Source organism: Accipiter gentilis, chromosome 12 (genome assembly GCF_929443795.1).
Source record: "Accipiter gentilis chromosome 12, bAccGen1.1, whole genome shotgun sequence".
NCBI classification, from domain to species: domain Eukaryota; kingdom Metazoa; phylum Chordata; class Aves; order Accipitriformes; family Accipitridae; genus Astur; species Astur gentilis.
Window position 1 is genome coordinate 12,500,452 of NC_064891.1, and position 26,990 is coordinate 12,527,441.

Below are 26,990 nucleotides of genomic sequence, written 5' to 3' on the forward strand. Positions count from 1 at the left end.
GGTTGGTATTTTCTTCTCCTTACATTGTCAAGTAGGGGTTTTAGCTTACCTTCTCTGTTTACTCCAGAGTTTGAGCTGACACCTGTGGCCACCCAGGTTGTACTCAGTTTAGCAGCTGACAGACCTTAATCAACTTTCTACAATGATTTTTCCAGCAGCCTTCCCTGATCCACAGGATCAAGTTTGGCATTTAATCCCACTGGTAAAATATATCTAGATTTAATCTCTACAATGACATTTTCCTTGTTGAATGTCGTATTATTACTTTTAAGCTACTTCACAATTTTTCTGGCCAAAAGGCAATATATATACAAGAACAGCCCTTGTGGAAGGGTGCTATGATTATGTTTACTTTCACATTACTAGGCTTAGCTGATACAAAAATACTTTCTGGATTTATACATCTTGTTATTTATTCTTTGAATAATTCTTTTGCATGCAAGAATAAATTTCAATATAAAAGGTATGTGTAGGAAAGGGTAAGACAAGGAATAGCCGTCATCTTTTGAAAAGTCAACACATCGGATGCCTGAAGGGAGAAATTTCAAGTGTGACTTCCTGGCTTTTCTTTTTCTTAGAACTGACAAGAATAAACAATGGCAAACACACTATATTTCTTATTTCATAATCTTTAGTTTTGTCTTTCTTTAAATGGCCTAGGATCACAGAACAAGTTATAGTGAATTAGTATCATGCTGAGGAGTTTCAAGCTGTTTCTGCACAGGCATAATCTTTCTTCACTAGAAAAGTTCTTACATAGTACACTTAGAATACATCTCCTTAGTGTTTATATTCAGATCAGGTGTGTGCTTTTGAAGCACACTTCCCAAGTGTCCCTTGTTACTGTGCTTCGGTGCACACTTCCAAAATGTTTTGGACTGCATGACCTGGATTCGTTTTGGGAAAAAATGAAACCAGAAGCTTTAATGCATTCCAGGGAGTGCTATTGTGCATTCAGTCCATAGGACCAAACTATGCATAACCTGCAGTAAAATCCTTGAAACACATACAAGATAAACATCAGGTCCTCAGCACCAACTGTTTCACTTTATGTACCTACTACTGCATTGTACTATTTGTTAACATACAGAGTCTCTGATTTCCAGAATGAAGAATTAGACCACAACTACACTGAGCACCAGAGAGGTGCTACAATGTGACTGCATGCATTCACTTCAAAAAAGACACAGGTGAACAGCTTGGAATTTTCAGTTCAGCTTATATTGCTCTTGGTTAAAGATCTGAAATGCTCGAAGTTGGAAATTCAACTATCAGTACTACACACAAATAAGTCATGCTATCAACCTTGTAAAGTAAACCATCTTAATATCCGTAACTCTTAATCACCTCTACAACGCAGAGTAAAGAGAGTATCTGACTAAATGAGCAAGAGTACTGGAGAATTCCCACCTTTTTCTCCAGCAGCTAGCATGTGCCTTCTTGAGAACGAAATGATAGGAAAGAGGAAAAGAGAGAACATCTCAGGCAGTAATGACAGACCTGCTTGGTCTTAAAGCACGTGGTGGAAACTGTCAGGAGTTCTGCATCTCAGACAGCACAGAGATTTCAGCTTTGCTAGCATCCCTGTGTTCAGAGAAACTTCCAGGCTGGTGATCTTGATGTTACGAAACTATTATATAACCTACATACTAAACAGCTGTTTTCTCTACTAAAAGGGGGTTTTTGTTTGTTTCCTGGATAGTATTTTTCTAGGTCTTTTTTTTCCTCTCAACACACTACTAAGTTAAAAGTCATGCATAAACAACACCAAACACACAAGGATCAATTAGTTAAGTTTTTCATCTCTTAATGAGATCCTGAATGTCGACCACTACATTCCTGACAAGCATCAACCTACTACAAACATTAAATAAATCTTCATATTCTTGCCAAGCACACAAGTGCTCTTGTAAATAATGGGCTCTTTTCAACTTGCCTCTCAGTATTTTCTCTCTCCCTCTTCCTTCTTATTGTTTCCAAATACCCAAACTCCCTTCACCATTCTGTTCTTTCACTTATGTCTGAATCGTACCACCTAAAATACATATTTATTCCCCTATACCTGTACTAATATTTACTCATCTGAACAATTAAACTACAGCTTCTTATCCTACAGTACTGCATGGATAATGTTCTGCAGAACAAGACTCAGCATAACCACTCCTTCTGACTTTAAAATCTGTGAAAGTTCATAATAAGCTTTGCTTTCTGTTCTATTATTTTTATTAATACTACTAGTTAACTTTTTTTTTTTGCTTCTAAGACTTTAATATTTTTAGCTATCCCATTCTATTTAGATATTGAATAAGGTGTTGAAGTGTGAGGATGAGGGAAACTTGGGAGAAGCAAGGTTATAGTAACAGACTTCAGTTTTCAAAATGAGCTACTAATGTTAATGTTATCAATATTGATTTTTATTACCTCAAAGTAAAAAATATTTATTTGGGATAAATTAATATATAATGCTATTCATACACAAATGAGTTTCACTGTGAAGCTTTGGAATAGGAGTATCATATAAACAGCATGACAGCAAAAATAATCAACACATCAAACCAAGGTCTAAAAAAAATCACGTTGTGCCTGTGTATTTTAATCCTCTAGTATAAGTGTAAAGATTTGCAGTAGTCTTAGCACACTCACACACAAAAAAGAGAAACTGATACATGACCTGTTCAGGTCTAGATGATCATGACATCTCAAGTATATGGAAACACTACCACATTTGGTGTGAACTGAGTCTTTTCTTTCTGTAATGACGGTATTTTGACTATGTGATACAGCAGAACATTTTCTGAGACATTTTAAGTCAAATTTTATTATGTTCTTAGTGCAATTATGTTCTTAATGCAATACAAAGTCTGTCTACTTACAACGTCTACATAATATTAAAAAGAAATCTCCACTCTGCAAAATCTATTTTCCTAACTCTTCCCTTTCCTGTTAGCTAAATAACAAACACTGGCTGAATTGTTCTTCTGTCATTCATAATCATTGTTAAAATTATTTTCTTTTTCCTCCCATTTCAACATTAATGTAAAGTCCTCAGTTTGTCTTTCAGTCCAATTTTATAGAAGCATTTTGGAGACAAGCCTGCAAATTTCAAAGCATGTTGATTTGGGGTTTTTTTGCTTACATGTAACAGAGGCAAAATATGATGACATATGGGAATATATGTAAGCAACAAGTTACACAGAAGTGGTAGTAGCAAACAGCCAAACAACAACAAAATAGCAAATTCTCTACTAAGGTGCATAATTATGTTTCAGAACACAGCTAAGGGCAAGAAACATCCCAAGAAAGTACACTCAGTTGAAGAGCAACTCTAAGTTTTCCATTCAGTGCAATTTGAATTTTATTTTTTTTTAATAGTTAACATAATATATCCGAGTGCTTTATTATCTGCACTGTGCAGGTAATCAGGACTGATGCATACAACTATCAAAAAATATGCAATTATTAAGAAATAATGCACAGCTTTCCTCCACTGAATTACTGCCTTTTCTAAGGCTGTAGGATATGCAAACCTGCTGTAAATAACTGCTATCAGTTAAATTACAGCTTTTAAGCAACAAAGATAAATGTTTGTAAAGTCCTTGAGCATGCATTTAGGAAGAAATCATCAATTGGTGTAAATCACTGTAGTCAACAGAAATACAACATTACAGGCTCTAAAAGCCTATTCTTATTCTTTTTTTCTTTATTTTTTTTTTTCTACAGAGGCTGGGGGGTTTGTTGGTTTTACTCAGACTGTATGACAAATCAGGAAAAAATTAAACTTGCCACTATTTCAGAGACAGTCTTGTTTACCGCTCCTCCCACTCACAGCCATGTAGAACATACATAGTAATGAAATTTCTCCTGGTGGAAAAAAAAGTAATATAGGACAGTAAAAACAGAAAGGATTTTATAGTGCATCTTAAAGTGATTTAACAGCTAGAAAGAAGGAGAAAAAACCAACAACATGGGACTAGCCTGCTCCCAGTGAACCACCAGGAAGCATTGCACAAACTACTGATAACTTCTAAAGTTGAAGTCATTTAGCAGCTTCGCATTTGTCATCAGCTAGTGAAGCACAGTCTCTACATAAGCTCACAGTGACTGGATTTTAAGGTGACAGTAAGAATCAAAGCACTGGATACTGAAGATTCAAGAACAGTGAAGACTTTACAGTTGTTTACTCAGTAAACAATCACAAATGTTAATTTATATCTATAAATTACCACAAGTTAAAGGAAGAAGTTAGTACCGCTATTATTTCAACATACAAGAAATCAAACACAGAAAAAACCCAGAAGGTCAGTAAAGGAGTCATAATTAGAATTTAACAGTTAATGACTTAAATCTTTGCCTCTTATTTTGATAAGTATAAACTATCTTGCTTGGTATAGCCTGATCTCTACACAAACAGTAATCATTTACTTTTTGCCACACATGATTCATAGGCAATCCTCAAGTAACCACAAAAACTAAGCTACACTTACCCTTGTGTGTGTGCGAATATGCATCTTCAATCCATCATTCTTGCTGAAAGCTTTGTCACAGTAAGGACACTGGTAAGGACGCTCACCTGAAAACAAGAGAAGCATTAGAATCCATAAATATGGCCTCAGTATGTGAAGGCCTCACAGCACATTTTTTTGTCAAACAGAAGTACTTTCTTTTTCCTGGTCTTTTCTTCACACTTAGCTCAAACAAGAAGAGATCTAAGCATTAGAAAAATTACAAGTGAAAGTCCACCCTAGCAGGATGCAGGGCTAGATTAAAATATTACTCTTTGCTGCTTGGTTCTGTTCTAGCAATGTATCACACAGAAAGCCTTGGGGGGGGGGGGGGGGGGGGGGGAAGACGATGTCCACTGCCCTTGCCCAAACCACATTCTACAGTGACTTACACATGGTCTCTTTTATGGTCAGGCATTAACTGCTCCCCAATATTTCTTCTATTTCACATCTGGTCATTTTTAGAGCCCTCTGGGTGTCAGAATCCCAATGAAATATAAAATCTACTCTTTTTTTAATGCTGTATCTGAACTGCTAGAAGCTAGTTAATCAAAAGTTTCTGCAATTTTTGTGTCACAATTTATGATTGAAATGGAAGCAGAAGGATCTTTGCATCGCCCTTTCAGCATCCCCTATCTTAAAGGTATTTAGTTTAATGCTCCATTAAACTGGTGTCATTTAGCATCAATTTTCCCAAACTCACATTAGTGTAATGTGGATACTGAGCCATTCAGAATCAGAGTGAAGAATTTCTAAGCTAGCTCAATAATTTGGAAGAAGCGATAAAGCTTTATGATTCCCCAACGGCATTTTAATTTTCAACTCTTTAGGCAATTCACTGGAATCTGACTCAATTGCCTCCTTTTTCTGTACACAACACTAAGAGCAAATACCAGGTTGTTTCTAGCACAATAACACAGTTCAACAAATTAAAATACAAAAACTATTTTTCTATTAACAAAATGGAATTGTTTCTACACAATCACAACGCTGAAGGTATAACAAACCTTTATTTGAAAATACAAGTCAAGCAAAGCCTATTCTAAGTCAATGCACAGCTTTCCGCTCATGAAAGAATCTTTGCATCTATAGATGGATTTAACATAGTCCAAATGTCAAATACTTATTAACACACATACTCAATCGTAGAAAATAGGTAAGTAAGATTAACTACTTTCACAGTTAAAAAAAAAAAAAAAAAAAAATCAGACTTATTTCACTGATACGCCAAAGATCAGAGTGTAAAAGAGTGCCAGTAACAGAAAGCATTTAAAGCTCCACGGTCCCTAATAACAGGGATATTCATCTCAACTTGGAGAAAGGAAGCCTCATCCCCTTATCATCTTTTCTCAGCATGATGTGTTCCTCCATGATTGCTCAGAGGGAATATACTGAATGTTTTCTTTCTTGGGAACAAGATGTCAAAGGATGACAAAAAGTATGTAATGGAGACAGCCTACAGAAACAGCTCTTCTGAAGGACCAATTATAAATACAGTACAGCTCATCAACTGATAGACACTGTTCTACATAAAATCTCCATATAGTAACAGGTTCTATAGAGATATGAGGGCAGCTGAGATTAGATTATTAAAGAAGGGTATAAAAAAAACCCAACTATCTAGTAGATAAGACTATTCTTTTCTGTCTTTTATTACTGTTTAGATAACTCTGTTAATGACTGCAGCAAAAACCTGTGTAGCTAACTACTTGTGAAATATAAATATTTTTCTCTCTTGTATTCTGCCACCTCTCAAAAAAAAATTGTGTGAATTTGGCTTCTTTTTTTTTTTATGATGATGACAACGGTCACTGTGTTATACCTGTGTTTTCATTGAGCAGTTTGAAATAAGATACTCTCTCTCATGACCCTCGATGTCTTTAATCCAAGCCTTCGAAATTCAAACACTCCAACAGTTGTCAGTACTCAAATATTTAATTAATTCAGCTGACATTTTTATGTTTCAGGGCTTTTGAATGTAGAAGTTAAAGCTTTCAGCAGTTTGTAAGCACATGAGCATTGACAGGTAGGAGTTGTACCCCTCCTCCCTCTCTCCCCCCATCCCTGGGTCTCTTTACAGAGAAAGACTTTTGCTTTCAAAGGATGGTTTTGAGTTTGTCTGAAATGTATTAAGTGTCCTTCAGAAATTAACCCTGGAGACAACCGTACTTGATGAGTAAGACCTTAAGAGCTTTCAGCAGATGCCAGTAGAGGGCAACAGTATGACTTCATATCAACACGTTACACCTGAAAAAGACTGGCTTCAAGCAGCTGTTATGTACTGTAAATTTTCAAAAATCTCCACTGTTCCAAAAACCAAGTTTACTATGTAAACAGACTGCAAGCTCTGAATTGACATTGATGCTTGGTCACATCCTATTTTTCTAAATTATATAAACAACTTCTCATGCACCTGTGTCATTAAATTGTCAGTAAAACAACTTAAAAGATGACCCCAAGTAATTTTACTTTCGCTCTTATTTTTTATGCTATTTTCTTTCTCCTAACCTTTGTAGCTTGTATGCCCAAAATATATACAGGTGCCTTTGCACTAACCTAAGCAACTGCTTCCCCCCATGCATACGCATCTTTTAAATGTGTAACTTATCTTCTACCTCAAAGAGTTTTAGGATTTTACAAAATTAACTGTGGGCCACTTAAAACAAATCTGTGCTTGCAACAGCCAAGTTTATTAGAATAAATTTCTTAATGTCTCTGTAACCAGTCCAAACACAAGTTTGTGCCACTGTGTAAGAATATATGCATATTTATAATTGTTTTTAATAAAAAATAACTTCTATTTTAAAATTAATTGATCTGTGAACAAGAGTAACTATTTGACATTAGATGTCTGAACTTAGACAGCCGATTTTGGCAAGATTGTTACAATCAAACTTATTAACTTCTCTATCCCTGCTAAAAATTAACTTCCTTCCCTGCTTCAGAACTAGACTTTGAAAACATTACTCATTTTACCAGTCAGTTGCCTGTAAGAATGATGCCAATTACAGATTCATCAATGAGACTACTGGGGAAACAGGTGTTCCCCAAGAGAAGTCTTACACAGCCTATCCCACTCTAAGATAAACAGAAGCAGTGGATCCTTTCATGACAACAGAGAAAAAACAGATTTGAAATAATGAATGCTAAATATGTTCCTCCCACACATGAAGATTTGCTGAAGTGCAATGTTTCATACAGAACTATTGCAAGTGTACACAAATTGGAGAGTTTTATGCTTCAACAAAGTTTAGAATTGCCACTAAGAAAAACAGGTGAGCAAGTGTGATGTGATAAAAGCTCCTGGGAAGGTGACATTATCCATCAGTGCTTTCACATTTGTCTGCAATCAAGCAAAGACCACCAAAAATCAATTATAAACAGTGGAATATTAAACTTCAGATCAACTCACGCACAATAAGTACTTGGAGATTTTCAGATGTAAAACTTCTCTTATCAGAAATGGAATGGATCTGTTATGAGGAGATTAAAAGTAAGAATGACTAAGATGAGCAAAGGAAATTGTGTTGCAAGTCATGTGTCTATTTCTCTTGTCCTCACAAAAAGGAGTTACTAAGCATCAAAATGAAAGAAAGTTATTTCCCCTATGACAAACTATAATTTCTTCTTGAATTTATCACCAGAAGCATGCTGATGAGATATGGTGTCAGTGTGTCATAACATCATACTAAGAGGGGGTATACCTTAGGTAAAGTTTATGCCGATTAACAGTTATGCCACTTTCATTCTGCATTTTTATACAAATATATTTTTATTATATATTGGAGGCAATGATAAATCTTACCAGAAGTATCATACTGAAGTAAATCAGTGCACCATTTTTTTACTATAAAGCCTTTTCATTGCAGTCAATAGTAGAGTAAGTTTTCAAAGGTATTATTTCACAAAGTGAGGGTGGTTGATTGGTTTTTTTATATATTTTATTTATATTAAAAAAATATGGGTATTGTGGGAGAAAAAAATCTTTTAACTTCCAGATACACTACCAATCCTTAATCCTAACACTTCCCATTTGGAAAATACCTGGAGAAAGACCTGACCTTCTATGTTATTGTTTGCAACTCTACCGTTAAACCACAACTGAGACTATGATCTGCACTTTTCACTAGAATGCTTCACCAGGCTTTCTACTTTCGTACAGTATCAAAATCCAGTAGGCATATTAAATACATCTTAATTTGACAGCTTGTCCAGTCAACATGCCCAGAAGTAATGTTGTGAATGCAACAATAACTAAAGAACAATTACTATCATTAAAATAGCAAAACATTCAAGACAGACATAATAAATGCTGTTTACCCTCAAGTTACAGCTGACTGTCATGTCCCTGCTGTTCAAGAACAAACCGCTCAACACATTAATGGCACTTCTGTACAAATAACCCTAAAATAAATAATCCTTGGATAAATTGCAGTGGATTTAATATAATTCAAAGTCTAGACATTCTACTTCCAGATTTTGTATGAATAAAACCAAAGCTTTTAACATAATAAAAATAAATTTAACCCTAATACAAGGATTACAAAAAACAATTCCATGATTGAAAACCATATGGGATTTTGATCTGAAAACATGTCATGATAGAATTGGTATCTTTTTTTTCCCCCTCAAATGTGTACATCTCTAGCTTGAGATCACAATACCTACTGGATCTTAATTAGCATAAGAGGTTAAACACCAGACTCTTCCATTCCAGTTCAACTCGGGGTAGACAGTTTCCTATGAGCCATTTGCAACCAAAGGTGCTGGGAGGCAGTATTTACATTGACTTTAGCACCCAGATTTCCCTAACTGAAATACCCCTGGGAGCAAAACAATTAAGAAACAAGACCAAATACACATTAGTTCTTCAGGATTTCAGTTGCTATAGCTAGACATTTAATAAAGACTTTGAGACACAATAATTCAAATGAGTCATATGTGTTGCTATTTTCATGCTGGTTTTTGCATTCCCTGTAGTCAATTTAGCCACGAAAAAAAGCTAATTGCAAAATCAGACAGAAACCTCATATAAACACCAATGTTGGTGATTACTTTGCAACAACGACCTCAAGTAATATCAACCAAATATGTACTTTACAGGTGACAAACATATTCCCATCAAATCAGACAAATGAAACGTGCAACAGAGAAATAGTCCTAACCTGAAGAGACCATAACAGAAGTGTCTGAAGACACCAGCAAACCAAAAAAGAAACAGAGGCACAGAGAAGATGTCAACAGCATGCTAAAGTATGCATTTGATGAACTACTACAGTCAGTTTTGGAAGCAGTCTCACAGAGCTCTTTCAAACCATATATGGGCATTACTTCTATTTCATTCTGTTAAATTTGGAGTCATATTTACTCTCCCCATTCCCATGCAGCTCGCTTGGTCACTCATGCATGTATGTTAGCCTTCATGTATGAACTGGCTTTCTGTCTCTACTGGAACTAAACTGCTGTATTAAGGAATGAAGAATTTGAATTATGCAGAGAAATTATCAAGGTGCGGATTTAATATTCTTTAATACGTCTATGTTTGGTCAGTTGGGGTATTCAGCACCACTGGTCTAGCTCAACACTCACAAACATCAGAAAAAGACTTATGACAGACTGCACTGAACATCCAATCATGTGCAGTGTATGTAACTTAAAAGGAATTGTTTTCTTCATTTTTCTTTTAAAAAATTAACAAATAATTATGGCAATGTGGTCCCTCAGAATCTTCCACAGACCATCTATCATCTTCTAAATATAAGTCCTTTTCAGATGTTGAACTACTTATTATAAGGATTAGAAGATTATTTCTTAAAAAAAAAATTTATATATATATATATATGAGTGTATTATTTCAAAATGTCAACATTCAGAACACTCATGGTAAAGTATAATCTTTTTTAAAGGCCTAACTTAAGACTGGGGAAGGGGAGAGGGGAAGAAGGGAGACTCCACCATTGCTCAACTGTGGTGGAAAGAAGGCAGTTTACCTGGGGAGGAATTCAGAGACAAGGGGGCCATCTGGATCACACATGCAACACTCCATACCAGATGATCAACAGGGCAGCCCAGAATGGGAATTGCAAGAGGGCTTTTTCAGTCAGAGATAATCTGGGGTGATGACAGCATTCAACAGCAAGTAAGGATGGGCAAAAGGTTAACGGATATAACAAAATTATAATCTGTGACATATGCTTTAGAACATTATCTGTCCATATAGAGCACTTGACAGCTTTACACATTTATCTTCAGCTGCTGTTGCTCTGTATATGGTGTTCCCACCAAATTAAAAAGGAAGTCTGTATCCTTAACTGTACAGAATTCAGTTAATATATTACACAAATATGTACACAAAAAGAAACCCAAGATACACAGAACTTAATTTCTCCCACATGAAAGGAACTTCATTAGGAATTAAAATTAAGTTAAACAGGAACTCAAGGAATCAAGTGATTTCAACAGAACTTAAATTAGAAGATGCTAGAAAACTAATTATTGAATGAAGACTAAATATTCATACTTCAGGAAACTAGTCGGTAAATTTCACTGCCTTGGTGTTGTACAGCATGTCAAATGACCCTTGAGAAGACAAACACTTCATTAAAATAATAAATTTCCTCTTGTGTAGAGGTGGCAGTTTCCTAGATACCAAGTCACATTTTCAAAAGCATTTAATACCCTAGGTCTCTTAAGCATTTTTACAATTTTGACCAGGGATTCTAGGAAGGGAAAATAACAGGTGAGTAATCAAGAAGCTTGGCCAACTGCAGCAGCTAGCTGCTCTCTTTATGACACCTGGACTAGTCTTCATCTGGACTAGACAATAAAGGTGCACTTTAGAAGATACAGAAGTACCCACACAGGAGTAGGTATCTCATACCAAGAACCAAACAGCTTCATGATTGGAAAGATAAAATATTTCTGGACGTCAGCTGAGACAAGACCCAGAAACATCAAATACACATGCAATTCTACACTCACAGTCAGCCAGATAAAAGACAGTGATAGCTCTTTGACTGCTCTGAGGAGAACAGTCTTGCTGCCCGAGAGAAATGGAAAAACAGTACTCAGGTAGGGGTCAGAGACATTTCTTACACATTCTTTATTTTAACCAACATTCAAACTTAGCAGATGCTGAAGACAAGAGATTAAATATTTCTGCTTTTTTTTTTCTTCATCAATGATTAACAACACTAAGCTTGTGTATATGTGAATACTTTCTAACCATGCTCCAATACTTGTGTATTTTCCAGGCACAAGGGAGAACTAGAATTGTTTTTATGTAAGTCAACCAAATGCATTTCCCATTCACTAAAAATGGTCACATATTTAATAAGAAAAAAACCTTGAATGCTATTCTTTTCAAAATAAGGGAAAACTAGGTTGCTTTAACAATTATTTTTTTTTTTTTGTATTAATACTCTTTCTTGTAAGTACTTAGCCATGTCTTTTTCTTTGAGGCACAGAAGCACTGTTTTCACAGCTGAGAAGGCTTGTTTTCTGCAAAGTCTTTGGTTTATTCAGAGAACTTGGAGTACCTGTAGTTAAGGCCAATAGTCAAAACGTTTGTCCTATCTGGTCCATAAAAATTATCATGATATAATTGAGGTTTTAGCTATTAGTAACTAAATGAATTATAAAGATTAGTAAAGGACTGTGCAAAATAAGAAGGCTATCGGAATCTGTAGAGTAAAGCATGAAATAACCACCATTATTACTTACTTACAGACTCTCATCAGTTCTACAGTGGTATTAAGATTTTAGTCACCAAAAAAAACCCCAACACACTTACTTTAAAGAATAAAACAGTTTCATTCTTTGCATCTATCAGTAGAATTAAGCAATTTGGTTTCCCTATGATCGGAGCATTAACACCAATGACTTCAGCAAACCCAACGGTCAACCGAATCTTTTAAAGTATATGCATTAATCTATCAGTAATTCATTTGATCTAAAGATGTCACTAGCATTCGAATAATCTATCCCTTATAAGAACATTTCTTCTTCATGGAAGCAGACAAGAAGCTGACAGCTGCATGAAACTTTACAGGTACTTTTAAAGATTTAACTGTTGCCTGGAGATAAATAGGACAATGATGTATAAACTGAAAGGTTTAGAAATGCAGAATCCTTACCTTTGAGGCCTTCTGCAAGCTCCTTTTTAAATTCGGTAGATAAAAGAGAGATCATTTATAAGTTATTGAATAGAAACAACCTATCTGTAGACATTTGCAAGCTGTTCACTGACTAGATACAGATACATTTTTTCACATACTTCACGGTGATATGAGAGGAAGCTTCCCTTTAATCTTTTTTTTTAATATAAGAAAATATAAATTACTTATAAGGTAATTTGCCAGATTTTCTAGAATGAGGATCCTGGCTCTACATTATTTCTTATGTACATGAACAAACAGCTGCCTGGTTAGCTATTAAAACTTTGGAGACATATTTTATACAGCAATAAACAAGAATTATACTGTACTTCAACTCATTACTTCCTTCAACTACTTGCAAGTCTTTTATGTTCACAGATGACTGAACTACTGTTAATAACCAAAGATTTTTATTATAATTCCACAACTAATATTTTGTTTGTTTACTCAGGAATTTTTACATGAAAGTGCAAAATTTGGACCTGGATTTTTATACAGTTAGACCTTAAATATGATTTTAAAAATGCTCAAATGCCTAGTTAATCAAATTGTAGAAATGTGACTATGATGGCAAAGTTAGGACCATAACATCAGGCTCTCAATGCAGAGGATGAGAGATATCTCAAGAAGGCAATCAGCACCTAAAGTTATAAGGGACAATCATGATGAGACATTTTCATGAGCTTAGAAAATAGCCTTTAATTATGGAAATGGAAATTGAAAAGGTAAGTTTCACTGTGTTGACACAAAGGATATGGAAGTTCACAGTCTGAATGCTTTTTGCTGTTTCAATGTCATCTCTTGGTATTATCTTTTATTCGCGTATATTGAAGCAAATTTACAAAAAACCTTCTCAACTTGTTCTTATAAACTAAGGCTGCTTTTTCCACATACCAGAGAACATAACATGTAAGAATGCCACATTAAGTCATGGCTTTTAAATGATATAGAATAGAAACTTTAATCTTTTCAGAAAACATTTAGGACAGGTGTAAAGTCCTAGATATTTTACTGGCTTTTTTATCAGGACTTTGACTAAATGTGATTGAAAAAGCAAAAAGGTTACATTTAACCTATATTTGTATGTGTAAGCATTTTCTGGAAGACATGTATGGTCATCAGTTGTCCCTCACCAGTCCCTATGTAACAAAGTAGGTAAAAGACAGTATGGAAAGGACAGAATTACAGTTAAAACACTCAATTCTCTTAACTCAAATATAAATTAACCTGCAAATATAAAGTACCTCACAACTTTCATTTTTCCACAACTTGATGTGCTACATCCCAAAGAAGGAAGGGATCAGAATACAAGTAATTAGGAAAGCAACAGTGTAAGTATCAGACAGCTAAAATGCATGTGTGTATATATATATTACATAGGCACACACAAATACATACACACACACACACGAGACAGGAATTAACATATTTAAATACCTATGTATAAGGCAACTGCAAAGCTGCACAAACCACAGCCAGTAACTGTTAGCACTGAAAGCTGCTTGAAACTTTAAGGAAGTAATTAACTTCCTGGCCCCCAGTTTTCAAGCCCAAGAAGCAGGCCATAGAATTTCTTTTACAATTTATGAACAAGCCAAGGAATTTATATCACAGTCGGAGGATTCTTTTGCTGAATTAACCCCAGTTCCCTCTGACCCTAAGAAGTCATAAACCAACAGGATACAGCAGAGGGAGAATGTGCTATAGTGTTTCAGCTGACCTACAGAGCGCTGTCTCTGTCATGCCAAGGCTGGAAACCCAGATGATGAATTACAGAGCAATATGCTAGGTTCAGATGCAAACATCAACCCCTTCCCTCTATACATGCACATGCAGACATGTTCACTCACCCCAAACCAGCTCAGTTTCTGCAAAAGGCCGAGTACTGTTAGGGCTCATTTACAGAGTCTTACTCCAAGATAAAAGAGGAAAGAAAATTGCTTATCAAGGAAGCATGCATGCATCTGTGAGTAACAATATTTAAGAACACATGCTGCGTATTAAATAAAAGCCTAAAACCCACTGAGCTTCTGCTTTTGTATATGGATTATTAAGCATATTAAAAATACAATTCCAAACCAGAACCAGAAGTGTACCCAAGAACCTCGACTTTTATAAATAACAGCTTTATAAATAAAAAAATGATGAAAACTGATACACAACTCTCTTTAAAAGAACTCTGCCTGGCTTTATTTTGTAAATACAGAACAAAGCCTCTTACACAAAGCAGCTAATAAAACAAAGTCTAGCTGACCACATGCACAGAAAATGGGATAACGCAAACGTCTGCACCCAGACCTCAAACCTAATCAGCTGTAATCACTAAGACATGAAGGTCTTTGCAATATTTACACTTATGGTGTACTGCTTAGTTGCACCAAAAGCTCAGCCCCAGCTGAAGGCTTATTCACAAAGATGAATCATTTCTTGAAAAGAGACAGTGGCGGGTTGTTTCACTTCTAGCTCAGAATGAAAAGTGATACTTTGAAGTCTGACAGGAAAAAAAGAGGGGACAGTTTTGAGTTGATTAATTCAAAACCACAGAATTTAATAGATACCAAGAGCATGAAGTATTCAACACTGTAACATTTAGAAACCAAATATCCATCACTGAATAAAATAAGTTTGTAGCTCCACTGTTTGATGAACTGAAAATTTCTTACTGCTCAGAAAATCCTTGAAACGTTATCAAGGATTTTCACAATGCAGTGAACTTTATTACTAAAAGCCATCAAATGAGTACTCAACTTTTTTTGTACTGTTTGCAGATGACATAGATTGCCTTCACCCACTACACGTACTTTCTTTGCAAATGATGCAAGCTATTCCTCAGAAAGCTATGCTTCCTCAGGCCCACTGAATATTGGACAACAATTTCCTCCTGTGATTAGTCTGCATGTATTATGATCACCAACAACTTGGCTGAAGTCTTCAGATGCAGCACAAGTCAAAACCACCTCTCCAGAAGTACAACATGAATCTAACTACGGCATTTTCTTAGTAAACCTCACATCAGGCATTTTGCCATACAACTTACAAGTGATTATTTTTTTAAACCACAAGTCACAACTTAGTGGCAACTTCCCTCTCCCTTTTTTTTTTTCCTTCACATTTCATTGGGATAATCAAGAAATGGTGAGGAATCATAATAGAATGACATCAAAAATAACCATGAAAATGTATTTCAGTTGATTCTCACAGTGAAGGATTTGAATCACAAAATTTTCCATCAAAAATGTGACTGACATCACAATAGCAGCTAGACTGGAAGAGGAGAGGATCAGAGTTTATTTATCACAGGTCATTATAAATTAATTTAGCAAGGCATTTTTCCCAAATGAGTAACTCTCTAAAATGAGTGCTTCTAGCTTTTTAGGTAAAGAAAGAGGCCTTGGAAGGCCTTGAAAGTTCCCCTCCTTCTGCAGTGTTATTCTTTCCTAAATTGTTTTCAAACTGTGTATTCCCATAATTCCAATCTGTATCATCTCCTGACAAGGCAGTTTCTCCCACCGTATTTAATTTACAAATGTACTGGAAATCTTCAGTACCCTTCTACCTCAAGTAAGTTCAAAATGTCAAAGTCTACTGTTTATCATATAATAGTGGCTACAAATTTTGCAAGGCTCTATAGTCAAGGTTAGATGTCTCTGGTGTGTGGTTTCATGAAACTCACCTTAGCCTAACTCCTAAATTTAGGAAAGCCTGTTTGAAAAAGCTGAAACATTAAATGTAACTGGTAGCAGCACATGTGTGAAAAGCATTTTCAGACAGCTATAAAGCATTTTCCCAAAAGCCATCTGCACTATCAACTTGAAAAACTAGGGCGTTTCTACTCTGTGCAATCTGATGTATAACATCAATAGTACACAGAAAACATACCTAAAGTTTAAGGAAATAAGAAGAAACAAAAGCACCACACTAGTAAAGGCAATAAATCAGACTTGCCCACAAAAAACATTGGAGTGTGAATCCAGAGATTTTAATGAAGAATTAGAGTAACATTTTAATATTCCTTTAAGCATTGGAAAAAAAAAAAAAATCTATGAAAGTTGTAATTATCATGAAAGTATGCCAAAATATCAGAAAATTGAAGGGTAATGTAGCTCCTCATGGGATGGCAAAGTGAAGGTAAAGAAATATCCATAATAAAAACAGCAAAATAACTTCATAAAAAAAGTTAACACAGATTAGAAATCAAGGCAGTCATATTCCTAGAGGCCTAGACTGATGTGCTGAGTGACTAACTAACAATGCTATTGAACTGCTTCCTTTTATTTCCATCTACCTGATTAAAGTACAGGCCAGGTGGGTAAGTGGTTGGTCCTTCCAAAAGGCACATCTACCAGGGTTCTCTAAATCCTCATATCACATGATCCATGAGTGTTGGGGTGTTTTGTTTTTTTCTTTCTCTTCTCTGCATCTTCAGGAAGTCAAAAAAAGAAGAGAAACCCACAGCATACAGGACAGAAGACTGAAAAGAAAGACAGAACAGATGAGATTGTGCAGGACAGAGTTTGAAAGGAGTTAATAAGCTGGAGTTGTAGAAGAAAGAACAAAATAAAGAGGAGGAATGGACAAAACTGCTTAATTCCAATTCTGGGTCTTGCCAGCTTTGACCTTCATTGTCTTTTGTGTCTACGATTACACAGTATATATGAACCACCCAAGCAGAATGCATACACAGAGGCTTGTATGTATATGTTTTTATACAGCTGCTATGAGGGATAAATGTTCCAAATGTGGAATTTAGTAAAGAATAAGAGCTAAAGAAAGAATTCAGTTTTAGCCTTTTATCCTGACTGCAGGCCCAGGATAAAAATTTGCTAGTGTCTACAGCAGTCAAATCCAAAAATCACAATATATCAAAAACTAGTTAAACCTGTAATCTTAAGAGGTGGTCTTGATAGACTGAAGTGATTAAGACTTTTCCAAACATAGTAGAAAGCCAAATGATTAAAACCACCAATTCTGTCGTCTCCCTGCAAACCAAATTTGCTTATGCGAAGTGAATGGAATGTCATAGGAAGGCTATTTGTTAACTGATGCTTTGACCATTTTATGTTGGAAACAAATTATCACAAAGAAACCCCTTTCTGCTGCCTACCACTTACTTGAATGAAAGCATAAGCTCACAAAATGAAACCCATCAACATGACAACGACTAATTTATTTTCAGTGTGTTTACAGAAGCACATGTATAACACGATAGGGAAACAGTAATGCAGTCTGAGTGGCAATATAAAATAAGTTGCATAAGTCAGACCCAGGCATATTTGGAGCCCAACAGAGTCAGATGTTGCAACAGAAAATAAATTTTGAGTTAAAGCAAACTCAAGGTATAACATTCTAACTTGGGTAACATGCAGGTTGTGATAAGTTTAGAAGTCACATTAGTATGAAATCAGAGTTTCAAAACACCTCAGCAGCCACAAAGACTAATGAACTCATATTGTATATACCTATAAATATTGATATATATACACACATACACGTTCATACATAATTACAGTTGAGAACAGAACCTGGTTTTACACATTAAGCAGGTAAAATGTCTGAAGAAGATGCTATGTTAGGCCTACCTGTAAATCTGCATTTCTGTTTGTAGATAGACAAGTTGTGGACGTACTTACAGATACCTTGTTATATATTTAGAAAGTCTTCTCTGTTCATTACAATAAACAATACTGTACCTGTATGGCTTCGAATATGAACTCTCAGTGTTCCATTGCTTGCAAACTTCTGTCCACAATATGGGCAAATCTTCTCTTTTTCTCCTGTGTGAGTCTACATGGGGTGAAGATAGACAAGAATGAAAAATTCAGCATAGCTTTAAAAGTGAAATATGGAATATTTTAACTGTGTTGACACTGACCACTATTATCTGCATTATATATTTTATACCATCACATCAGGCAGAGATTCTAAGGTATTATCTATAGTTATTCTTTCAATTTTCTTCTAAAATTTCTAAACAAATCTCATTATTAATGGCAAAATAAAGTAGCTTTTCAGTTCTTAAGTTTACTATTTCCTAAATAGTTACTATTAAAAATGCCCGATTCACCTTTGTGTATTTTCATGATTGCAAGAGTAAGACACCTATTTTTCAGTTTGATATCTATAATAGGGGTTTCCAAACCAGCAAACAATAATTTGGTTATCTAATAAAGTTAATCTTCATAAATGATCTATTTTTAAAAGCTTGTAATTTCACAGAATTTTATTACATTATGAAAGGTAGTGAAAATAGTTTACCTAGCCTAATATAACTTTTCCTGTTGAAAACTTGAACTGGAGCTTTAGAAGCTCTCCGTGGAGATCTGTACATATAATTTCTGACTGACTGTCTCATATGAATGAAACACAGCCATCAGTTCATCTGAGGTATGACAGACAACAATCCTTCAGAGTGCAAGTTCTCAGTGATTTCGGTCAACACAAATTGCATACTGGATCCTATCTAGTTTGTAATAAATGCTAGAATCAGATTGCATTTAGAGAATTGATCACAAGAAGTATATTGTAATTGTCACTAAAACTAAATCATACCCTGAGCTTGTCTTTTGAAATCAAGCTTTTAAGGCTGAAGCGCCTTGCTGATATAAGAACTATTTAAAAATGGGAAAAAAAAGAAAAAAAAAAAAACCAGTCACAAATCTCCCATCCAACCTGTGTGGTCAACAGCAAGACCACCTTGAAGTTACATACATACATGGGTTCTCATAATTTTTCAATGTGCAATTCTGAACTGAAGATTTATCAGCCTATTGAATAATTTTTCCTTACAACTGTGACTGCTCTTTTAGTGATGAATTTTGGATTACTTATTTGTAAGTATAGGTTTAAATGGGATAGGAAAGATAACACATTAAATTAAATTTATAGCTGACTATTTGGGTTTCGAGCTTTGCACATGACTCTTCAGATACAGAAATTAAGTCTTATTTTTATGAAAGATATTGAAGTAACAAAATTCTTCATTACAACATAAAAACCTTCTCTCACATAGCACATATTATGCTGCAGCTGAAGGAAGCGTAAATGAGATATCATTCCAATACTGGACAGACTTGCGTAGTTTTCATTCCCTGACATTAGGGATATGAATGTTAAATCCCTGTTGATTAAGATAGAGTTCTTTAGATATCACTTATATCTCTAACAGCAACCGACAGACAGACAGCTATTTATTCATACTAAACAAGTGGGAAAAAAAAAAGATTTCCAGGAGCAATACATCACAGCTGCAAGGCTCACAAACATACAGCTAGTCCTAGTCTGACAGCAGCACAAAGCAATAGCAATTACAATTAAGAAGGAATGTCAAAAAAAAAGAATAGAGAATGATAAACGCTAGTTGCTTTCCTTTAAAATACAAATACATATATGTATATGGCCATTTTTAACAGGAAATAGTAAGTCATACTGAACTTTTTAGAAAGAAATCTAAGGAAAAGTTTAAAATTTATGCACAGCTCATCCATGATTCCAGGTATCTGCATTTGGTGGCAACATCTGTGCTAATTTGTTCTTGATTCAATTATTTTCTTCACATTTCTTCCCTGTAACAAAAATATTACCTCAGGACAAACTAGTGAGCAAGCTTTCTTTTAAAGTTTACCCCAATTCCATTGCAGAGATTTGTGGAAAGGAGTTTGGGAAGAGCAATGCAGCAAGTTCCATTGTGCCACACACCTAATGCTGGAGTACCTACACTGGATTTATACATATGCACCTGCTGCAGATTCTGCATACGACCAACAATCCCACTATTGCAATAAGCATTTTAGGATGTTAAGAACCATCACAGCTTTCTACTGAAAAGCCAGAAAGCAGAAGCATTTGGGATTTTATATTTAGTCACAACCTTAAGGGCACAGAAGTATGATAGAACTGATTCTACTTACTTTTTTGTGACTCTTCAGGACTGAGGGTGTCACAAAAGCTTTGTCACAGAGATCACACTTGTATTTCTTATGTCCATCGTGTACAACTTGAATATGAACATTTAATGTGTCCTTTCTTTTGAAAGTAGCATCACAGTGATCACACTTGAAAGTCCTCTCACCTTACAAAAACAAGGTTTAAAGATACCAGATTTTTGTGGAAATACACTAATGCTTACTGTTTCAGAAAAATGAATAAAAGAGGCAAAGACAAATGAACAGCTAGGTCTTGAGAACAGAAAGAAAAGGAGCATCACATCAGGTAAAAATGACATTGGGAAATTCAGTAGTAATGACAACAACATAGTAAAAAATGAGAGTTTAAACTCTATAGCCAATGGTGAAATGGCAACCCGTGAAAATGGCTTCCAGTGAAATGAAGCACAGGTTTTATCAGCACCTCCAGTAACAGACTCTCTTTATGCTAACAAGCAAAAAGATTAAATAGGCTTCATCTTTTGTAGCTTAAATGGTAAGAGACATCTTTCTGAATTTAAAAGAATTCTCAAACCAACAAATAATTGCTTTGAGTAACCCATCTCATTCACATCAATAGAGGCAATCTCATATGACAAAGATGAAATAACTTTTAGATGTTATAGCAGTATTCAAACTGTGGTGGTGTCGTTGAAGATTATGGCAGAGGCCAGGTTAATATTGCTAATAGTTTTAAAATTCAATGAATTACCCAAGAGAGGGGAAGAGACATTGTATTCTGAAAATACGCATACATCTTGGGGGGGGGGGGGGGGGGGGGGGGGGCAGGGGGGGACACGTGATTCTTCAGAGAAATCATTATAATGAACCTTCTCTTTATCACTACTGTGAATGCAGAAGAGAATATTCTCTTCTATTTGTTAACTTCTTGATTAAAATTACAAGTTAAACATATGCAATATGGCATTCATTCAAAAATACACAGCCTAAACTGGAAATCAGGTGCCTGTATCACAGAAAACTTGCCAAGCGGTTACATCACAAAGAAAGATCACCATAATCTAAGGACTATTCTCCACTTCTTATTTTTCAGGACAAAGGTCTGATCTGCATCCTCCTGATCCATATAAGATGCAGATTTGTATAAACAAAAGCTAGTTTTTCCAGTACCAATGATGCACACATAGAGGTACACTTATTTCCTTGCTATAGCTCATTAAAGGATAAAATCAGCCCAGCTTTGGTCACAGTGCAAAGGCCAATATGAATGGAAATTGGTTTCAGTGTGCTGCATATTAAAGCCCATTTGATGCTACATGTTGAAGCTCCAAAAAACATTTTTATTATATATTATATATATAATACATGTAAGTGAAGCTTATCAATACAGTGGTGCCTGAAGTACCCAGACATTCCAAAGCCTAGATAACCTGTTCTTTCCCCCATAAATCAAGCATAACTGCCCCCACCCCCACCCCCAACCCCAACCGCTCATTCTCAGTTGGTTTGGAAACAAAACTGGTTTTGTCTTGGATGACACAAGAATATGCTAAAAAGTATTAATAGTGTAAGTTGACTTATTCTAAAATACTTTCAGTGTACCTATTCAGAAAAATTGTCAAGGTCAACAGGGATGCAATTTATGCTGCTATGTGAAGGTTTAACACTGATACTGCTTCTAACTGTTCAGTGAATTACTTCAGTTGTTGTCTTGGGCACATGAGACTACCATGCTAACAAAGAAAAGTCATTACTATTTTTAGTAAAGTAACAAATTTTTCTACTGCTTCAATAAAGGAAAAATACTCAAGTAATTTCTTTTAAAAGTTACTTCTTATAAGAAATTCTAGGCTTCATGGATATATATTTTTTTTTAGGTAGTCATTTGTTTCTTCCCAGCTTTTAATGACTTAGCTATGTCTGACAATAAATTGAAAAAAAACAGAAGCAATACCAGACATAATTTGAACAAATTACCATGTCTTCTGAAGCAAGAAATATCTGTTTGATTTCCATAAATTTACATGATACCATTATGGTTTAAGACATGATCTGACATTTGTTGAGTTTCAGAAGGATTTGTCCTTTTAATCCTAAAGTTGTGTTCGCAATCACACCTATCATTTTCAGTACTGCACTTCTACTATGATTTGAGAAAATAAATTACTTTCAAACAGCAATAAAAAAATAATAAGGTAGTAAAAGATCAACCAGTTTTCAAATAAAAAACCTCCAAAGTCAGGGAATTTCAGAACATACTGTTCAACCGTATCTCCTCTGTGTGTACATATTATAATACTTTTCAACTATATATAGTTGCAATGCCACATATGTATTTGGCCATGTCCTGGCATTCCTGGCATCAGATTAGCAGAATTTTCAACATGGAAAGTAACGGGAAGCCTGGAATTGGGTATTTTTTCAAACGTTATCCTGGATGAAGGCAAACAATCAGTGCTTCTCCTCAGCTTCCTTATTTAGCAGAAACCCCATATCTCATTATAGGAGAGCCATCAGAACACTCTCTCCACTCACAGTTGGCTCACTGAACAGTCTTTATGTCTTGTCTTTTTTTTTTTTTTAAGCCATAGACGAAGATACACAAAAACTTAATAAAAAAATACCATTCATACGCAACTATGGAAGGAGTTTCAGAAGGTTCCTAAATGGCATAAAGCAAAAGTTTAAGTCACTTGCAACAAATTGTGAGTGCTAAAACTCCCTGAGCCACTCCGGAAATCCTCTTGTAGAAGACTGCAGGAAAAATTAGAGCTACGCAACCTATTTCATGATACTTCATTGCTGTGATAAGGAACGAACAGATTTCACATGGTAAATGTAAGAGCATGTCTGTTGTTTGAACTATCACTGTCAAAACACAAACTCTTTCTGCTGCCTTTGGCAGATAAGAGTAAGATGAAAGTTACCAAATAAACTTCTAATATTAATGTATAAGAAATAAAGAATTTCCATTATGTATTTTCAGTCAACAGGCTTGCATTGTACTAGATCAAGAGGTTTGTTACAAAATAAAATAGCAAAAGATATACATAGATTCTTTTCTGGCCTAGGCAGAATGAAGTAAACAAGAAAGTATATCATCGACTTCATTCAGCTCTTGAAACTACTGAAGGAGGGAAACTTTTTCAAAGTACTTAACATGGAACTATGATATCAATATCCATAAATGCCTCCAAAGATGGAAACAGAGCTCTGAAATAATACATCCTAAGGTGCTTTCCTGCAGAAATACACAACATACTGTGTATTTCCTGGGACTGGCTTGATCTACTCCACTGATGCACTCTCCTTATGACAAAACCAGATAATGAAAATCAGGGCTACTTCTGTTGAGCAAGCTTCAGTGCCCACTTCTGCTGACCCCTGTAGAAGGAGCTAATTAGTATTTCTCTTACTAACAAACATTCTGCATGTAGATTTTACCCTGGAAAGCAAATACATTAAAAGGATGATGTCCTTCTCAACAAATGCAATCCTGTTCATGCACAACCCTAGACAACTGAATGATCCAAGCAAAAATGCTCAGGGTTACTCATTCTCATTAGCCAGGTCTCTTATGGCCTCATGAGCTAGTATTAGCCAAGTATGAGCTACCATATACTTATCATGTACCATATATCCTTCCTAAACTCTACAGCTGAGAATAAAGGGTTAGCCCCAGCATTGTCAATGACATAACAAGAACACAGTTACTAAAAGTATTATCAACAACACACCTAAAGGGAAAAGCTTGTCTGACTCAGAAGACAAGTTACATTTACACAGCTAGAACCTAGGAGAAAAAAAAAAACAAAAAGAAAAAAAAAAGAAAAAAAATAGTTTGGAAATTTTTTTTAATTATTTGTTAGACTTACTTGATCTTGAATTTTGAAAGTTATATCCACGATGCTTTTCTAATTTCAAGACAGGAACACCCGAAAAGTCAGTTTATGAAATACGTTTTTTTCCAATAAATTAAGTTTGTCAAATAAAATTTAGGTCATTCTACATCATTCTGCAGAGTGCCTGCTTCTAAAACAACAAGGGGACACTAAATTTAAAAAAATATATGATGTAGGCTGAACTTCAATTTTTCCTAGAAGTTTCAAGCTTCACAAAAATTTTTTCTTTCCTACAGCACAGAACAGTAAAGTCAGCTAAATAAATCTAGAAATTCTGGTTTGTTTCTCTCCTTTCTCTATAGAACAGGTATACTGCAGTGCTATGAGAGGGACTATCATCCAGCTGTGCAGGACAATGCCTATAATTCTGAGTTATTTCAAATATGAGAAACTCATTATCATGGCAGCACAACTTGTCAGTCTCAGAGTTCGGTCATGAGGGGAAGAGTTCTACATTTCTTCACTGGGAACACAGGCTCCCCGCAGACAACAGCAGAACCCCTTGTTTTAATCATAGCCTTGAACTGAAAACTGTTTATTCTTCAGTTCATCCTAGCAATGAGTTTCACTTTGCTATTGGTCTGTCAACACTTCTTTTATGGGACCCTACAGACAAGAGAGATACCGTATGACTATAAAAGCTGTGCTTATATTCTGCTGTATTAAGGCCTCCTTGTTAAGTTGGTTAGTTGTTGGAGTTTTTTTCCCAAGTAAGCAAAAAATGGTTTAAAAATCTTCCCTGCGATTAATAAAAACACAAAATATTATCAGTTTAAGGTTTTGACTCATTTTGGAAAAGGTTTTAGCTAAGATGGCAGAAGTTACCACTTTCAAACACCTACTCTGTCCTTCAGCAAGACATGTCTCCTTTTGCACCAAGGAAGACTACTAGACAACATCTGTGCCACTGCAGTTCACAGTTTGATATATTTAATATTTGCTTAAATAGTGATGGTTCAGGAACAGCTAAACCTGCCACAAATCACAACCCTAACTCAAACATCTCAGATTTCCCGAGTTCCCATCCTCTTAAAAAAAAAAAAAGTCAAAATACATGTTTTTAGAGAGACCTTTACCAAGGCCTACAATTCTGTGCACTGTGAATTACTGCTTTTGGATATTCTGCAAATGTTTGGTTCATTAGAATACACATTACTAAGCTTTTTCCCCCTGTCATTTTTAACATTGGACAAAGATTTTACAAAATTCAATGCAGAAGCTTTGAAAGATAATTATAAAAGAACAAACTAAACAGGCCAGTCTAATAATTCATCTAACAGAAACACAGTTATATGGGATTAAAAAAACAAAAGGTTTGTGATTTTCTTAATTATAGCAACATAAATATTCCCCAAATCAAAGTACTGCCTTCTAAGCTACAAGGATTTCAGATCATGAATATTTTCTAAAATCTGAATTGCTTACATTCACAGGGTTGAATGGTAGTCTAGGACTCTGTAAATATTAAAGATGGAGAAAATACCAGCAAAAATAAATCTTTACACAGTCAGTTAAAAAAATAGTACAGAATGCCAAGAACAAGTTACTCAAGAGGGAAATGGCCACAGCATTTCTCTGGGCTGCTAGTTCTATGCCAGAGGCAGGAAACATTAGCCCAGGCTGGCACATGAGAGAGAATCTCAGTTTCAAGCTCTAAACCGGATTACCTACAAAAGCTGAGTAAGCCACCAAATTATCTCTGCTTCCATTTCTCCTTTCTTAAAATGGAGGTAACAGCAGTATCACACTTGATGCAGAAATAAATCTCTTGTCATCAGACCTCAAATCATCGCTAGATTTTCTACAGCATATTTGGATTTGCTTTTAAGTGCATTTAAAGACAAGGTTTGAATTTAGCTCTGAATTTTCTAACTCCCTGGGGTTAGAGTTGAATCTTAATACTAATTTAATATAGCAAGTTGCATATTGGAGCAAGGTGCCATATGTCTGTTTTTCTCAGTCAAATGTGAGAACTGAGGAAGTTTCTTCCTCTCTGACTTAGCACTTACTGTTATGGATTAACAGATGTCTTTGTAGAGAGAATGGGGTTCGGAACAAAGCTTTGCATTCCTCACACTGGAATGGTCTCTCTTCAGAATGGGTCTGCAGATGAAAGACAACATGTCAGAGGAAAGGCTCAGGGAAATCAATTAGTTGCCATTACAATAATTATAGCTAATTTTCTAGACTGGATTCAGGAAGGGATATCACAGCAATTTGAGACATCAGGGGATGAAGAATTAAAACAATCATTCTGCCATTATCCAGAATCCTGAAAGTCAGCACAGCATCTACCAAATAAATGTACCTTCCCAGTCCTCAGAAGCATTACATGAGGAGTGCATGTAAACAGAAACAAAAATACAGAATAACCAGGAAAAAAACTACAAGCTCAGTTGCACTGCTTCATCAGTACTAACACTGGCCTTAAGTACTTACTAATACGAATAAATGCTTTAAAATTAAACACATATACAGAAAACCCTTTTTCTCAGTTAAGCTTGAAGGTAAAACTGATCTGATTGTCTCAAGATAGTATCTAAAATT

The 26,990-nt window shown here is 35.3% G+C and overlaps 1 protein-coding gene across 1 annotated transcript in view; it reads right to left on the reverse strand.

Moving 5' to 3' along the window:
• Nucleotides 1-26,990, reverse strand: part of PRDM5 (PR/SET domain 5) — an 88,323-nt gene that overhangs the window by 15,155 nt on the left and 46,178 nt on the right. Inside the window, exons 11-14 of the mRNA XM_049814956.1 lie at nucleotides 26,453-26,546; nucleotides 20,566-20,726; nucleotides 18,349-18,442; nucleotides 4,485-4,570 (exon numbers count right to left, since the gene is read on the reverse strand). Of these exons, the coding sequence (XP_049670913.1) occupies nucleotides 4,485-4,570; nucleotides 18,349-18,442; nucleotides 20,566-20,726; nucleotides 26,453-26,546 (435 nt within the window). The remainder of the gene's footprint in view (nucleotides 1-4,484; nucleotides 4,571-18,348; nucleotides 18,443-20,565; nucleotides 20,727-26,452; nucleotides 26,547-26,990) is intronic.